At 42.4% G+C, this 17,706-nt stretch overlaps 1 protein-coding gene across 2 annotated transcripts; it reads right to left on the bottom strand.

Annotated features, from left to right (window-relative positions):
• Positions 1-5,928: 5,928 nt before the first annotated feature.
• On the bottom strand, positions 5,929-15,694 carry LOC147084948 (immunoglobulin superfamily member 1-like). Of its 2 annotated transcripts, XM_085979290.1 has the most exons (6): positions 14,140-15,694; positions 12,188-12,493; positions 9,508-9,813; positions 7,693-7,791; positions 6,847-6,945; positions 5,929-6,335 (listed from the first exon to the last, which is right to left on the bottom strand). In XM_085979290.1, the coding sequence occupies exons 1-6, from the start codon at positions 14,330-14,332 to the stop codon at positions 6,259-6,261; spliced, it is 1,080 nt and encodes a 359-aa protein (XP_085835416.1). In that variant the 5' UTR covers positions 14,333-15,694; the 3' UTR covers positions 5,929-6,258. The 2 variants fall into 2 exon arrangements, with proteins under 2 accessions (XP_085835416.1, XP_085835415.1); XM_085979289.1 differs by lacking the exon at positions 5,929-6,335 and having other exon boundaries at positions 6,359-6,945.
• Positions 15,695-17,706: the final 2,012 nt, after the last annotated feature.

Genomic DNA, 17,706 nt, shown 5'->3' on the forward strand with positions numbered 1-17,706 from the left:
ATGAAAACACTCCAGCCTCCAATGCAGTCTTATCACTTTCAAGTATTACTTTCAAAATATCAAATTGTTTCTCTGGTCCTAGCAATAAAGTTCAGCACAATTTTATAAACACCTATTATTCAAGGGGCTTGTCACCATCTAGGACAATGCTATCCATTTGCTTAGCACCCCATCTACCAACATAAACCTCCAGTCACTCCACAACCAGACCACCGTGGCTGCAGTGTGTGCCATCTCCAGGCTGCACTGCAGCAGCTCGTCTAGATATGTTTGGCAGTATCTTTCAAACCCACGATCTCGACCATCTATAAGGACAAGGGCAGAAGGCCCGCCTCCAAGTCACACACCATCCTGACTTGGCAATATATTGCCATTCCTTCATCGTCGCTGAGTCAAAATCTTGGAACTTCCTACCTAATAGCACCGTGGGATCATCTGCGGCCCATCGACAGCAGCATTTCACCACCTCCTCAAGGGTAACTGGGGATGGACATAATCACAGGCAATCCCAGTGACGCCCATATCACCAGAATTATTGGGCCAAAAGTTGTGGTCTGCTGCGCATCTCCGGAGTACGCCACCAACCTATGGAAAAATATGTTCTTACCATGAGCGAGGCTTGGAACAGAGACTGCCTCTTCAGCGCTGCCGAGTTCTGAGCAGCGTATGATGTCACTAAGGACTGGAGCGCAGCGTACAGCCCATGCGTAAGGGAAGACACGCTGACAAAACCTGTCAAAACTAAGCCAAGCCCACTGAAACTTCACTCAGTCTCTTCCACTGAAATTACATTTTTAAAAGTTTAAAATTTAAAAAAAATCTTCTGAAAACTTTTATTCAAACTACTTTTGGACATATTTATTAGATCAACATTTTATTTCATTTTTTCATCCAAACTCACAATTTCTTACTCCCTATGTATACAACTTTTCTTTAGATAATAAGTAACTTTCCATTACTCCTACAAGCAATGCTGTTGAACTTCAGAAAGAGATACCAGCCATATATTCACTTTTCAGGATTAAATGTTTTGTTCAGACCTCATTTAGACTGGTAATGAATAAATCTATTTTTCTTGTTATAGATGCATTCGATAGCTTATTATGTTGTTCATTTTTGAGTTGAAAGGACAGCATTGGTCACTGAAATCTGATGGATGAACTCTTTATTTAACTTTCTTATTCAACTTCACAAGCAATTAAAATTAAACTCGACCGACAAAAGATCTCTTTCCACCAAAACGTACACAATATACATCTGCCAGTAATAAATCAGCCTAAAACAGATCAATAGTCTCTGTCCAGCATTCATTGTTCTAACATAAAACATCAACACAAAAAAGCTATATTCGTCACACAAGAACCTCACAGGATGAAGGAGAATACTTTCCTCTGCATTTACATAACAACATTTCAAACAGCTCTGCAGTCACTTCCAGTTAAACGAGTAGTCTGATTGCCATATTTTCTCCACCAATATTCTTGAATCTTTTTCATTTCAAGTGACAGATATTTTCTCAGTCATTGTTAGGAGAACATATAAGGGCGGACTAATCATTTTCCAAAGCATTTCCAATCAAAATTGATTAATAATATTGTATACGGTCCTATTCTGTGTTTGAGTTGGTATCAGGGAAATGCAAAGTGGTAATTTTTCAACTGCAAATCTGCTTTTAGGATGTTTCTTTTTATTCCTTCCTCGGATGTGGGCGTTGCTGGCAACGCCAGAATTTATTGCTCATCCCTAATTGCCCCTTGAGAAGGTGGTGGTGAGCCGCCTTCGTGAACGGCTGCAGTCTGTGTGGTGAAAGTGCTCCCACAGTTCTGTTCGGGAGCGAGTTCCAGGATTTTGTCCCAGCTCATGATAAATGAATGGCGAAATATTTCCAAGTCATGATAGTGTGCATATTGGAGGAGAAGTTGCAGGTGAAGATGTTCCCATGCGACTGCTGCCCTTATCCTTCTAAGTGGAAGAGGTTGCGTGTTTTGGAGGTGCTGCCGAAGAAGCCTTGATGAGTTGCTGCAGTGCATCTTGTAGATGGTACACACTGCATCCACGGTATGCCGGTGGTGGAGGGAGTGAATGTTTAAGGTGGCGGATGTTGTGCCAATCAAGCGGGCTGCTTTGTCCTGGATGCTGTCGAGCTTCTTCAGTGTTGATGGAGCTGCACTCATCCAGTCAAGTGGACAATATTCCATCACACTCCTGAATAGTGCCTTGTAGATGGTGGAAAGGCTTTGGGGAATGAGGAGGTGAGAGGCTGGCTACAGAATACCCAGCCTCTACCTCTTGTAGCCACAGTTTTTTATGTAGCTTGTCCAGTTAGATTTCTGATCAATGATGACCCCTAGGGTGTTTATGGTGGGGATTTCGGCGATGGTAATGCCATTGAATGTCAAGGGGCGGTGGTTGGACTTCTTCATGTTGGTGATAGTCATTGCGTGGCACATGTGTGGCACCAATTATACCTGCCATTTATCATCCCAAGCTTATGTGAATCAGGCTTTCAACGACTATGAGAGTTTCGTTCATAATTGCTGGGCGGTTAGTGGGCAAATAGCCCAATTCTGCAACTGCAATTGTGAGTTCCTTGGCAGTGTGGATGATCTATCAAAGTGTACCTTGACAGATTGGAAGTTGAGGATTCAGCGCTGTGATGAAGTACGCCATCATACCCACCACAAACTCCGGGCCAAAATAAAAAAAAGGAATGGACAATATAAGCATTACATTTCCAAATATAAAGAGCACACAGTTATGTAGTTTCTCCCTCTGTCTCTTCCTCTCCCTCTGGAATGCGGCCTCTTCCCTGTTTCAAGATGCAGTCTGATTAGGGTTATGTTTTACTTCTGGCTGTTAGTGGAGTTGTCTGGCAGGGAGGCAACTGAAATGCACTCAGTCAGTTTGTGGCAATTGTGCCTGAACCGGAATTGTGATAATAACGTTCAGATGTAATTGTTAGCCAAGAGCAGATGGCTTGTTTTAGGCATTTAAACTTCCCTCCTAATTTAGCTGGGGAATCCCACTTGTAGCAAATAAGCTTAAGTTTCTCGCCTTCCTCGCTACAAGGAACCTACATCTCACAAGAAACTTCAAACATCTTATCCATTTCCGGCAGAACAAATCGTCTTTATATATGTTCTGGATTCAAGAATCAAACAGGAACATTGGAGCAATAAAATCTGAACGCCTGATAATCATAAGTAAAGCACTGGCTTGTTTGTGACAGAAAGAAAGACACAATGAAAGAACTTGCAATGATTTGGCGCCTTTCACCAGTTCTGGACCTCCCCAAAACACTTTACATAAGTACTTTACAAGTACATTGAATAATGTAGGAATCACAGCAGCTAATTTTCGCACTGCAAGCTCCCACAAACAGCATTGTGATAATGTCAGATAAGTCGGTTTTGTTTTCGATGAATTTAGTTGAGGGATACATATTGGCCAGGATACCTGGAAGATCTCACCTTCCCTTCTTCACATAGTGCCATGGGATAGTTTAGCTCAACCTGAAAGGGCAGACATGGCCTCTTTTAAAAGCATCGTACGACAGACGGCACCTCCGACAGTTCAGCACTCGCTCAGCACTGCACTGGTGTGTCAGCCTAGATTCATGTGCTTAAATGTCGGGTTTGGGTCTTGAACGGACAACCTTCTGATTAAGCGAGAGTGCTACCCACTGAACCACAGCCGACAGTAGATAGTAAACAAAAATTCTTAAAAGGTACAGCATGGAAACAGGACATTCAGTCCGACCAGCCTGGCCCGGCACTTACCATTCACTTGACCAAATTGTCCAAATCACATTGATCTGTTCCTGTATCCCTTCAACCCCTATTCCATAATTCGCCTGTCCAATCCATACTTAAATTCTAACATAGCTTGCTGCTCCAAGTCTAATCCTGGGAGTGAATTCTGGATCATCACAACTCTCTGTGTAAGCTCCACTGTTAGTAGCCGTTCCTTCAGCTGCCTAGGCCCTAAGCTCTAGAATTCCTTTCCTAATGCTCTCCGCCTCTCTTTCCTCCTTTAAGATGCTCCTTAAAACCTACCTCTTCGACCAAGCGTTTGGTCATCTGCCTTAGTATCTGCGTTTGTGGCTCGGTGGCAAATTGAGTTTTATGACACTCCTGTGAAGCGCCTTGGGGCGTTTTGCTACTTTAAAGGCGTCATATAAATGCAAGTTGTTGTTGTTGTAAGGACGTTTCTCATCCTCTCTTTTCTAAATCTATTACAATTAATATTGAAAGGGTTAGGAAAACCCAAATATGTATTGTCCCAATGATTAATGAGTCCACTGCAATAAAATAACATAAATTATAGAAATATACCATTTATCATGAACAAGTTTAACTTTCTCACCTTCCTCACCACAAGGTACCTACATCTATTTGAAGGTCACTTTTCAGTTAGAAATTCCTAGGAGGATGTTTCCACTTGCGAGCGAGATGAGATCTAGTGTCCTTTCACATAAGATAGATGCACTTAAATCCAACAAGAAATTAAGGAGAAACTTTATTACCCAGAGAGTGGTGAGAATGTGGAACTTGCTACCACATGAAGTAGTTGAGGTGAGTAGTATCGATTCATTGAGGGAAGCTAGATAAGTACATACGAGAGAACGGGATAGAAGGAAATGATGATATTTTACATGAATTAGGGCAGAAGGAGGCTCGTGTGGAGCACAAACACCGGTATAAACCAGTTGAGTCAATTGGCCTGTTTCTTGTCGGTAAATTCTATGTCCTAATACTTGTGTACATAGGTTACAGGCTCATTGAACCGTTCGATACACCGTAATGTTTAGACATGATAATGTATAACAATGGAGGCAAATTAAGCACAGAGATTGTGAACATTCAAGAATCTCTTCCCGAGGAGTTGCAATCCAGATATCCACTTATCCATATATCCAGAGATCCATATATACACATGAACTTACATCGATGTTTCTTTCTTTCTATCTATCTATCTATCTATCTATCTATCTATCTATCTATGTGTCTCTCCATCTATCTATCTCTCCATCTATCTATCTAGCTATCTATGTGTCTCTCTGATATCTATCCCTCTATCTATCTATCCCTCTATCTATCCCTCTAGCTATCTATCCCTCTATCTATCCATCTGTCAATCAATGTATCTATCTTTCTATCCATCTGTCAATCAATCTATCTATCTGTCTATCCATCTGTCAATGAATCTATCTATCTGTCTATCCATCTGTCAATGAATCTATCTGTCTATCCATCTGTCAATGAATCTATCTATCTGTCTATCCATCTGTCAATCAATCTATCTATCTGTCTATCCATCTGTCAATCAACGTATCTATCTGTCTATTCATCTGTCTATCCATCTGTCTACCTGTCTGTCTATCCGTCTGTCTGTCTATCCATCTGTCAATCAATTTATCCGTCCGTCCGTCCGTCCGTCTGTCCGTCTGTCTATCTATCCCTCCATCTATCTATCTATGTCTCTCTCTGATGTCCGTCTGCCCGCCCGCCCGTCCGTCTGTCCGTCTGTCTGTCTATCCCTCCATCTATCTATCTATGTCTCTCTCTGATGTCCGTCCGCCCGCCCGCCCGCCCGTCCGTCTGTCCGTCTGTCTATCTATCCCTCCATCTATCTATCTATGTCTCTCTCTGATGTCCGCCCGCCCGCCCGCCCGTCCGTCTGTCCGTCTGTCTATCTATCCCTCCATCTATCTATCTATGTCTCTCTCTGATGTCCGTCCGCCCGCCCGCCCGCCCGTCTGTCTGCCTGTCCGTCTGTCTATCTATCCCTCCATCTATCTATCTATGTCTCTCTCTGATGTCCGCCCGCCCGCCCGCCCGCCTGCCCGCCTGTCCATCTATCGTATGTAAATGCACTTCACCTGGTTGTCTTGTTTATAATGATAATGAGTAGCTCTTGGAATTGGTTCAAAATATATATATTTTATTTGTAAAAAGAAGTTGCTATTGATGTACTGTTCAAAATGGAAAATACAAGTCATCTGTATATAGTCAAGTATCATATATTTTTAGCATATTTTCTGAGACTCACAAATAAAATTATGTGCATCAACTGAGACGCATGTTGTTTTATGTCCAAATTCGGACATAGATAATCTACTCAGTCTTAGGATCAGAGCATTAGTGGAGTAGGATTGGCCATTCAGCCCCACCAGCCTGTTAAACCAATCAATGAGATCATGATTGAGGCAGGACTTTGTGTTTGGGAATCTTTCCATGTTACTGTTGAAGCATTGATTCATTGGTAGCGCCTCTCCGATCTGTTAAGTTTGGCGTGAAGAAATGCATCACCAGATTCACTCAAGACCCTTTTACCTGCAGGAAAGACAAAGTTATGAGGTCATTATTTCCAATGATAATTCATGGATATTCATGCATGTTTGATGATTAAGGTACAGACTTCCAGTGGCAACATTGATAGTGCCAACTGGGCTGAATAACAGGGCGGCAATGCTCAGCTGTTAACGTCAAAATGTGCCTGTTTACTTGTGCTCCTTCCGGCCCACGCAGATAGCTTAGGCCTCTCCTTAGGCCTGTTTCTGGCAGCTGTAAACACTGTCCGGCAGGATTCAAATGATGGTGGAAATTTAATTAGCTTGTGCCTCATTTCTGGAGCAGTGAGTGAGTGACTTTCCCCCCTATGAACCCGCCGTAGTTAAAATCGGGCCGGCATTTAATTTAAATTACGCTATACGGGAATGTAAGGTATTATATAACTGCTTATAGCATATATTCATAACGATTATTACTTTCTTTATATAGTCAAATAATTCAATTACATCATCTAAAAGAAAAGTTAAGCTGAAATTCAATTTAAATGATTTACCTTCTGAATGCACCAAATATTCAACAATGAACGTCACCAATACTATAAGCACCAAGGCACTAAGACACAGCCGGATTATGGTCTCTGTGTAACATTGCACTGTGTCAGAAGAAGGAAGCATGTTATGCCATTGAGTGCCCTGTTTATATAAAATGCAACACTAACAAACGTCAACTTTTAAATGGCAGAGAGAAGGTAAATATTTGTTTTATTCGTTGTGCTGTCGCTGCAGTTGTACAGGGCCTTGGTGAGACCAAACCTTGAGTATTGTGTGCAGTCTTGGTCGCCTTAACTGAGGAAGGAAGTTCTTGCCATGGAGGGAGTGCAGCGAAGATTCACCAGGCTGATACCTAGGATGGCAGGAATGATAAATGAGGCGAGATTTGGTCGATTTGGCTTATACTCGCTGGAATTTAGAAGAATGAGAGTGGATCTCATTGAAACTTATAAAATTCTAACAGGACTGGACAGACTAGATGCAGGAAGGATGTTCCCGATGGCGGGGGTGTCCAGAGCCAGGGGTCACAGTCTAAAGATAAGGGGTAAGCCATTTAGGACTCAGATGTGGATGAATTTCTTCACCCAGAGAGTGGTGATCCTGTGGAATTCTCTACCACAGAAGGCAGTGGAGGCCAATACATTAAATATATTCAAGAAGGAGTTGGATATATTTCTTAAGGCTAAAGGGATCAAGGTGCATGGGGAGAAAGCAGGGACAGGGTACTGAGTTTGGATGAGCAGCCATGATCTCATTGAATGGCAAAACAGGCTCCAGGGGCCGAATGGCCTACTCCTGCTCCTATCTTCTATGTGTCAATGTTTATATGTATTTCACACATTTGGTACCTGTATAATGACAAGGAGATGCAACAGCACAAGTCGTGTTAACCCACGACGAGTTTTTTAAATATCCGTCGAATGGAATTGATTCTGTTTTTGTCAGGTCTGTTACAGAAGAAACAAAAATAAACAGAAAATGATTATAATTCCCCCAATAAGCTATTGTAATTCCAGCAATCTTTCCATTGAAAAGATATTACAAACAAGATTTAATATAAGATTAATATTTACAATGATGTCTCAGTGCAGTCCTTTAAATATTGTTAAAGAACATACAACCGATATTAGGTATGTGCTGGCTCCTCAAACGCTTAGGTCGGGGAGTCCAGCAGGGACAGAGTACTGAATTTGGATGATCAGCCATGATCAAATTGAATGGCGGAGCAGGCTCGAAGGGCCGAATGGCCTATTCCTGCTCCTATCTTCTTTGTTTCTATGTTTCTATAATAGGAAAAGAAGAAATATTTTAGATGCTTGAAATATGAAATATGTAGAAAATGTGTGGAAGCACACAGCAGCTAGTGTTAAGCGAGGAAAGTAGGATCCCAAATGCTAACACAAATACAAGATACAAAAAAAGAAAGAAAGTTACCGAGGGCTTTCAAAAAGGTGTTAAAATTATCAAGGTTTTGACAGAGTAGATAGGGAGGAACTGTTTCCATTGGGAGCAGGGTCAGTAACCAGCAGAAGCAGCTTAAAGATGATTGGGAAAAGAAGCTGCAGATGAGGACTTTGTTTTACCTCAGCGAGTTGTTGTGATCTGGAATGCATTAACTGAAAGGGCGTTGGAAGCAGGTACAATAGTTGCTGTCCAAAGAGAATTGAAAAGGAAATAAAAATGACAGGGCTAAGGCAAAGTGAATGGGAGTGGGCCTAATTGGTAGCTCTTGCAGAGAGATGGCAGATCGTTGAGGAGTGGCACGGCCTCTTACTGTGCTTCTACTAATGTAGGTAACAACATATTAACACGCATATAGGACCCCAGGTGGTAACAGGAATGTAGGACCCCAGATTTCTTTTTCATTCACAGGATGCGGGCATCGCTGGCAAGGACAGCATGTATTGCCCATCCCTAATTACCCCTGAGAAGTTGGTGGTGAGCTGCCTTTTTGAACCGCAACAGTCCATGATTCTTCTTTGCAGCGGTTTGTTACAAATGATAGGCTTGCTAGGCCATTCCAGGGTCTACCGCATTGTTGTGGGCCTGAAGTCACATGTAGGCCAGACCAGGTAATGGCGGTAGATTTCCTTCTACAAAGGACATTAGTAAACAAGATGGTTGTTTTCACTAAAATGTGAGGACCACCATTACTGATTCTAACATTTTTTATTATAGGTTTATTTATTAACTGAATTAAAATCCGCCGGCTGCTGTGGTTGGATTTGACCTCACGTTTATTATGGATCATTAGTCCAGGCCTACTGGATTACTGGTCCAGTAACATAACCACTATGCCACACCACGTTTTGGCTCCCCTAATGTAGAACCATAAATGCTAACACGAATGTTCTTCCAACAAAACGCAAGCAAAATATTGTGGGTGCTGGAAGCCTGAAAGTCAGCAGGTCAGGGAGCATTTTCGGAGAGACTAACAGAGTTAACGCTTCAGATTGATGACCTTTCATCAGTACTGTTCCTTCAATAACGGCACTGTGATTAAAAAAATCTAAATCACTCATTGCAATCAACCCATCTTTACACCTCTGACACATTTGGAACAATTTGCTTTTACAGGTAAGTAACCACATCGGTTTCTGCTTGTGTTGGTTGGTAAGCAGCAGGCGCAATTCTGTCGAGAAATTTAATTGGTTTGCACATACTTCTTATGATTACTTTGACAGTTCGACTGCTTGGCGAATTAATCGATCTTCCTAACACGTCTGTTATATAGCCACACTTGTAAAACGATTCCTCGCTCTGCTCCGTGACGTGCATTGTAAACATGACTGAATGATTTCCTTCACCCGCACTCTGGAACTGCACAGGCATCGTAGAACTGTTCTCGTACAAGTAGAATGTGCTGCCTGGGTACTCATACCGACCTTCGCACAGAAAATGTATTGTCGATCCTCTGTGGACAATGGCAGATTGTGGTGCCAGATAGATTAGTGGCTTGGGAGGGTTATCTGGAATGTGAGGAGACAAATAGTCATGAACTATATTTCTGAAGCGATTGTGAAAAGGAAGTGTTCTGCATTTTTCTGGTGTCAATAAAAAATAGCCACTAGCAAGATCATTTTACAATTTTGGGTGCATTTGCAACTCGCCACCCGCCTTGACACTTGAACTCGATCCTACTGGTGAAGATAATATTGACACAGTGTTTTGAAACAGGTCAGTTCTCATTGCTGGATGAATAGATACATTAAAACGTGTCTGTTAATAATGCAGAGAATAACAGGAAAAGAAATAACTTGAATTTGCAGCAGCGCCTTTCACGACTTAAGCACGTCACAACCAGCTTCATGGACAATGAATTACATTTGAAGTGTAGGCACTTTTGTAACTACAGTTAATTAGCGGGTAACAAGGTCCCACAAACAGCAAAGACATAATTGTCGAGATTATCTATATTTAGGTGTTAGTTGAGGGATCATTGTTGGCCAGGACACCGGGCGATCTCGCCTGCTCGTCATCAAATGGCGCCGTGGGACGTCTCATCTGAAAGACGGCGCCTCCGAAAGTGTAGCACGCCCTCGCGATTGTGTTCAAGTAGCAGGCAAAATTAGGTGCTCAATTTTCTGGAGTGGCGCTTATACCCCCGACAGTGTAAATGAGAAGCGAGAGTGAGCCCGGCCTGGCAAGTAAAGGTGCTCATAGATTCCACCACAAGAGGGTGCAGCACTTAAGCCAGGCGAGAAAGATGGCAAGAAAGCTCAGATTTAACTACTTTGCAGAGAGAGTAGTGAATGTTTCATAAAATTCAATAGGATGTTGCTTAATTATCTGGAGAAACAAATAATAGAGATGTATGAGTGATATCACGGGATATGATATTCGGTGCACAGACTACACTTACAAAATCTATGAACTTGGGACATAGGAACAGGAGTAGGCCATTTAGCCCCTCAAGCCTGTTCCACCAATCAATAAAATAATGGCTGATCTGCTACCTAACGCCATCTACCCACCTATCCCATATCCCTTAATACCTTTGATTAATGAAAAATGATCAATCTCAGATTTAAAAGTAACAATTGATCTAGCATCGATTGCTGTTTGCAGAAGAGAGTTCCAAACTTCTACCATCCTTTGTGTGTAGATGTGTTTCCTAATTTCACTCCTGAAATATCTGACTATAACTTTTAGTTTATGTCCACTATTCCTAGAATCCCCAACCAGCGAAAATGCTTCCTCTATGCAACCTATCTGTTCCCCTTAATATCCTGAAAACTTCGATCAGATCAACCCTTAACCTTCTAATTTCTGGGGATTGCAACCCTAATTTGTGTAATCTCATCTCGTAACTTAACCCATGAAGTCTGGGTAACATTCTGGTACCACTGTGCTGCACTTCCTCCAAGGCCAATATATCCTTCATAAGGTGTGGTGCCCAGAACTGCTCACAGTACTCCAGGTGTGATCTAACCAGGGCTTTGTATAACTTCAGCATAACATCAACCCCCTTGTATTCTAGCCCTCTAGGTATAAAGGGTTTTTGTTAATTTTCTGTACTGGTTCATGGCATTTTAATGATCTAAGTACCTGAACCCCCAAGTATCTTTGGACAGCCACAGTTTTTAGCATTTCACCATTTAGGAAGCACCCTGTTCGAACATTTGTAGGCCCCAAATTCATTTGCCACAGATTGGCCCATTCACTTAATCTATCAATATTCCTTTGCAATTTTATACTTTCCTCTACTCTGCCTACAATGCCATCTATATTTGTGTCATCGGCAAATTTGGATATATGACTTTCTATGCCATCATCTAAGTCGTTAATTGTGTGGGAGTCCATAGCATGGAGGCATATCGTTAACATTAGAGCTATGTCTTTCGGGGTGAAGTCAAGAAGCACTTTTTCACACAATGGATAGCGAAAATCTTGAACTCTCTCCCCAAAACTGCTGTTGAGGCTAGGACAATTAAATATATTAGAAACAGAGATTGATAGATTTTCGTTAGGTAAGTTTTTTAAGAGATATGAAACCAAGGCGTGTAGATGGAGTTAAGACGTAGATCAGCCATGAACTAATTGAATGGCGGAGCAGGCTCGAGGGGATGAGTGAACTCTTCCTGTTCTTATGTTCCTATGCAATGGGAGTGGCCACAAGGCCCGTAAAGATATTTATCTGTCCTTTGCCTCCACCCACAGAGCTGTACATTCTGGGTAAGTAATTTGACTGAAGCCATAGCCTGCTCGAGTGGGACATACTGCAGTTTGCCAATGTGACACCACCCTTTTTGCTTTACTGCACAAGATGAATATCTTCCCTGCGAACGACACTGTGCGCGTGACATTAAATGCATTCATTCTGTTAAAAAAAGTATCACTTACCTATCACCGTTACCCGAATTGATTCACTGAAAGGCGATGAGGCCGTACGCCCGGAAACCTCCCTTTGATACAAGCATTTATATTTCCCGTCGTTGCTCTCGTTTATATTACTGATTGCGAAAGTGACATACTGCTGAGATCCTTCACTTTCCCCGACTTCAAGGGGATAACTTGCTCCTTCTCGGTGCAAGTGGAACTTGCTGCCTGTATAGCGAAGGCACCCAGTGCACCTAATCCACACAGTCTCACCCTTTGTGAAGACACCTGGAGCTAAGTTTAGAGATATTGTTGGCTTTGGAAGCTGATCTGCAATGCGAAAAGTTCAATTCTCAATATTGCACTTAACTAAGTTGCGCAGATAAGACTTGACCAATTCACATTGTTCAAGCAAATTTAAAGATGAAGGAGGCAATTCGGCCCCTCATTTTTGTGCCGGCTGTTTCAAAGTACAACCTAATTATCCCCATGCACTTGCTTGTTCCTCATATATGCCACCATATATGCAATTCCCATTAGAAATTTAATAATTATCCTGCTTGCACCAAACTTTCAGGCAGTGCATTCCAGATCACGTCAACTGACCACGTAAAAGAATCCTCATCTCCAATCTGGTTCAATTACGAAAGATCTTAAGTTTGATACTAATATGAAAAGAAAATACTGCAGATGCTGGAAATCTGAAATAAAAACAGGAAATGCCGGAGCAACCCAGCAGGTCAGGCAGCATCTGTGAAGAGAGAAACAGAGTTAACGTTTCAGGTCGATGACCTTTCGTCAGAACTGGAAAAAAGCAGGTAATGGAGCAGATTTTTAAGCAAGTGTTGCTGCTGGGCAATGGGCGAGGGTTTGAAAGAACAAAAGCGGAGGCCTGTGATAGAATAGACGGCAGGAGAGATTAAGAGACATTGAGAGATTAAGATATATTCTTTACACTTCATCTAGAGCCATCCTTTGTTCCTTAACCAGTCCCATTACCATCTCCGCTCGCCTTGATTATCTCTTAATGTACCTCAATGTCTCTTAATCTCTCCTGTCGTCTATCCTATCACAGGCCTTCCCTTTTGTTCTTTCATCCCCTCCCCCATTTCCCAGCCTCTTCACTTGCTTAAAAATCTGTTCTATTTCCTGCTTTATTCCAGTTCTGACGAAAGGCCATCGACCTGAAACGTTAACTCTGTTTCTCTCTTCTCAGATGCTGCCTGACCTGCTCAGTTTCTCCAGCATTTTCCGTTTTTATTTTATCTTAAATTGGATACCAGTTTCGCCTCACTATCTCTTCTCCATCCCCCTCATAATTTTCAACACGACAACTTGCCTTTATATAGCACCTTTAACGTAGGAAAACGTCCCAAGGTGCTTCACAGGAGTATTATCAAGCCTAAGTTGGCACCGAGCCACAGAAGTAGATATTCGGGCAAAAGCTTGGTGAAAGGGGTATTCAATATTCCCGTAACATTCTCTGCTCTAAATAGAACAGTCCCAGCTTCTTCAACCTCACCTCATATATGAAGTCCCTCGTTACTGGTACTATTCTGCTTTCTCACCTCTGCACCGTCTCCAAGTTCTCGACCAATCGACTTAAGTTGTATGGTTTTGTAGCTCTGCTTAAAAGAATCGTAACGCCAATATAACATTCATAGGTGAAAGTATCCTTCTCATAAGGAGGTGTATTAATTGGCATGTATTGGTAAGTTTAGTGTCTATTTCTGTGGTGTTTATTGACCTAAACTGGGCACGTCCTCTCCACCACTAAGACAGCAAAGCTTTTTTACACTCTATACTGGTTCTAATAACGATGAGTCAGCCAAAATGCAAGTTACCAGATATATTATTCTGTGCAAACTAAACTTTAGGGAACAATTGGCTTTCAACCACCAGATATACTAACTTGCAGTTAAACACACACGGAAGGAATTAGGACAATTCCTCTGCCAGTACTCTCTTCTGCTTACCTCTAACATTTAAATAGACAGGGTTGCTGGTTAATGATGGCACCCACTTAACCTTGATTTGTATCACATATTGGCAGGCATATTTTCCACCGTCTGAGTGTTTGATATAGCTGATCAGGTAGTCTGTAGTGTAAAGCCTCGCAGGAACGTTCTCATAGCGGAGAAACCTGCCATCCTTGTAGAAATAATGCATTCGACTTGAATGGGGACTCCTGCACGTGATTGTAACACTTTCTCCTTTTATAATTACATCAGAGAGTGAGTCCAGAGATAATGTTGCTCGCTGAAAGGCATCTAAATAAATTTCAAACAGGGTTACACAAACTCAATACATGCTTATCACAGTAGTTCATTTTCCAATTAATCCAACATACTCTGGAAAAAGACATCAATGTATTTCTCTGCGATGATGGTAGGACCTCGTTGGGAATCAAGTAGTGACATTTGGGTAGGATTTGAACATGGGTGCGACCACTGAATATGTCAAACATAGAATCATAGAATGGTTAAAGCACAGATACAGCCCATTCGCCACGCCGAGCCCGTGCTGGCTCTCTGCAAGAGCACTTCAGCTATTCCCACTCCCCCCGGCAATTCCCCGTAGCCCTGCATTTTTTTACTTCAGGTATTGATCCAATTCTCCTTTGAAAGCCACGATTGCATCTTCCTCCACCACCCTTCCAAGCAGCACATTCCAGATCCTAACCAATCGCTGCGTAAAATTGTTTTTCCCCTTTTTGCCAATCACCTTAAACCTGTATCCTCTGGTTCTTGACTCCTCTGACAGTGGGAACAGTTTCTCACTATCGACTTTGTCTAGACCCATCATGATTTTGAACACCTCTATCAAATCTCCTCTCAACCAACTCTGCTCCAAGGAGAAAAAGTCGAGCAGCTCCAGTCTATCCAATTGAAGTCCCTCATCCCTGGAACCAATCTCGTAAATCATTTGCTGCACCCTACTTAAGGCCTTTTCATGCTTCCTAAAGTGCGGTGCCCAGAATTGGATACAATACTGCAGTTGTTGCCGAACCATTGATTTATAAAGGATCACCAGAACATCCTTGCTTTTGTACTCTCTGCCTCTATTTTTGAAGACCAATATCCCGTATACTGTTTTATCTGCTTTCTCAACCTGCCCTGCCACATTCAACAATTTGTATTCATAAACGTCCAGGTCTCTCTGTTCATGCACCCCCTTTAGAAGTGTAGCCTTTAGTGTATAGATGTGGTATCGCTTGATATTCAAACAAAGTCACAGAGGCCCACAGCTCTCACTCAGTTTGCAACGAACGCTCCGTGCCGCTCGCGCAGATTCCTCTACCTGGCACTGTGACCCGGTGCCACCCTCCCAGCAAGTGCTCAGTGTGTCTGCGGGGCCCTTCAAACACGGGCCTGAACGTGTTCACTCAAACACGTACAATCCCCCCTGTGCAGCTGTTCCGGAACATGCCAGTGGGATGCAGCAGCGTCCCAGCATGGGTGCTCATGCCCTCACTCACCTTGGCCAGCCTGTTGATGGCTTTACAAATTTTCCAGCACTAATTGTGCTAATGCTGGCCATTTGTTGCTATGCAGTACCCAGCATTGGAAATGAGAAGCAGGCACACCCATCTCACTTATATCTGTAAGTAAATACCTGTAAATGCATGCAACACTTTCATATTATGAGTATTATATAGTATTATCATTTAGATGGGGGTACTTGATTACTAATTGGTTTGAAAAGAAATCTGCCATTGTACAGTGGTTGCCGTCCCTTTTACGCTGAAACCATATTACCCCAGTAGCTGTAATTTTGAAAACATTCAGTGCATCACTTGATTAATTGGCATACAAAAACTTTTTGGAGCATTTGCTCGCTGTCCAGCATGGAATAACTACATGGTTAACACAATCCTCCCACCAAGGCAGTATACACTCCCCAGTGCCAACTAAGTGCCAAACTTTATTTCTGCGCATTTGTGGTCCAAATCCAATTTCTGTAGAAACTGCTCAGTTAAGTACTATCTGATTCAGGTCCTAAACCTAATTGGCTCTTCAAGGCTCTTTGTGGCTGCTAGAATGCATAAAAATTGTTCTGTAAAATTTGCGTAGTTCGGACCTTACGCTAGATGAACCTACCTGTTCTCGCAACTAGGTAAACAGTACTCTTCACCTTTCCTCTGGAGGACAGGCAGTTTCTGCTGTGTCTTAAGCCTATCACTGAAGTAGATGAGTGGAGGCCAGGAAACATTGATCCACTGATACGATTAGACAGTGCTTCTTACATGAGCATTACCTTAATGTACATTTGTACATTGGTACCATTAGCATAGTAGTCAAAAGACCAGGCACCAATGTAGAATAAGGGGGCAGTGTCAGTTGTGGCTCAGTTTAAACCACACTCGCCTCTGAGTCAGAAGGTTGTGGGTTCAACTCCAGGGACTTGAGCATTAAAAGTTAGGCTGACACTCCAGTGCAGTGTTGAGGGAGTGCTGCATTGTCGGAGGTGCTGTCTTTCGGCTGAGACATTAAACCGATGCCCCGTCTGCTCTAACAGGTGGACATAAAAAATCCCATGGGACTATGTCGTAGAAGAGCAGGGGGAGTTATCCCTGGTGTCCTGGCCAATAATGATCCCTTAACCAACATAAAAAAACAGATTCTCTATTCATTATCACATTGCTGTTTGTAGGACCTTTCTGTGCGCAAATTGGCTGCCGTGTTTGCTACCTTACAACAGTGACTCCATTTCAAATAGTACTTCATTGGCTGTAAAGTGCTTTGAGACGTCCGGGGGTCATGAAAGGCGCTACATAAATGCAAGTATTTCTTTCGTTCTTCTTCAAAGCTCATGGAAGAGACACTGTTTAATTTTAAAGACCTGAGGGTATAATAATCTCAAAATTGTAACCCGAATGTAGGGATATCTAGGGTGAATTTCATGGAAATGCATCGAATGTTGTCACAGAAACAGACCATTGGATCCTATCCCGGTGGTTATGCTCCACGAGATCCTAGTCCCACCTTACCTCAACTAACCCTATCAACATAACCTTCTATTTGTTTCTCCCATCGTTACTTATCTAGCTTCCCCTTAATGACATCTATGCTAGTCGCCTCAACTACTCTTGTGGTAGCGAGTTTCACAGATCGAGGTCGGCCACCCTGCCACTGAGCTCAGAAGGTATCTCACATTACAAACAGAGACGATATCTCATTGATAGGCTGAACAGGCTGGAGGGTGCTGAATGGCCTTCTCCAATTCCTATGTCCAAATGTTCTCCCTTCACATCACATCATTGATTGTATGCCAGCAGCCTTGCGTCTAATTAACATATATGCAAAGGACCCTGCAAATATAACTCTCCTTCCCAAAGTAGAGACAGCAATTTTGAGTTTGCCTCATCAACATTAACTAACATATTCGATAATGAATTATCTGTTCGAATTAGATAATAACTTCTTCACTATGAGAAATACACATTTCTTCATTGGTAGCAACAAGAAAGCCTCCCCCTCCCCCTCACCCTTTAAACTTTCTCCAAACCTTTGGCCCAAACTGTAGGAGACATCGATTGCATA

This window comes from Somniosus microcephalus, unplaced genomic scaffold, assembly GCF_052327205.1.
Source record: "Somniosus microcephalus isolate GS21.2 unplaced genomic scaffold, FLI_Smic_1.0 unresolved_chr9, whole genome shotgun sequence".
In the NCBI taxonomy this organism is placed as follows: Eukaryota; Metazoa; Chordata; class Chondrichthyes; order Squaliformes; family Somniosidae; genus Somniosus; species Somniosus microcephalus.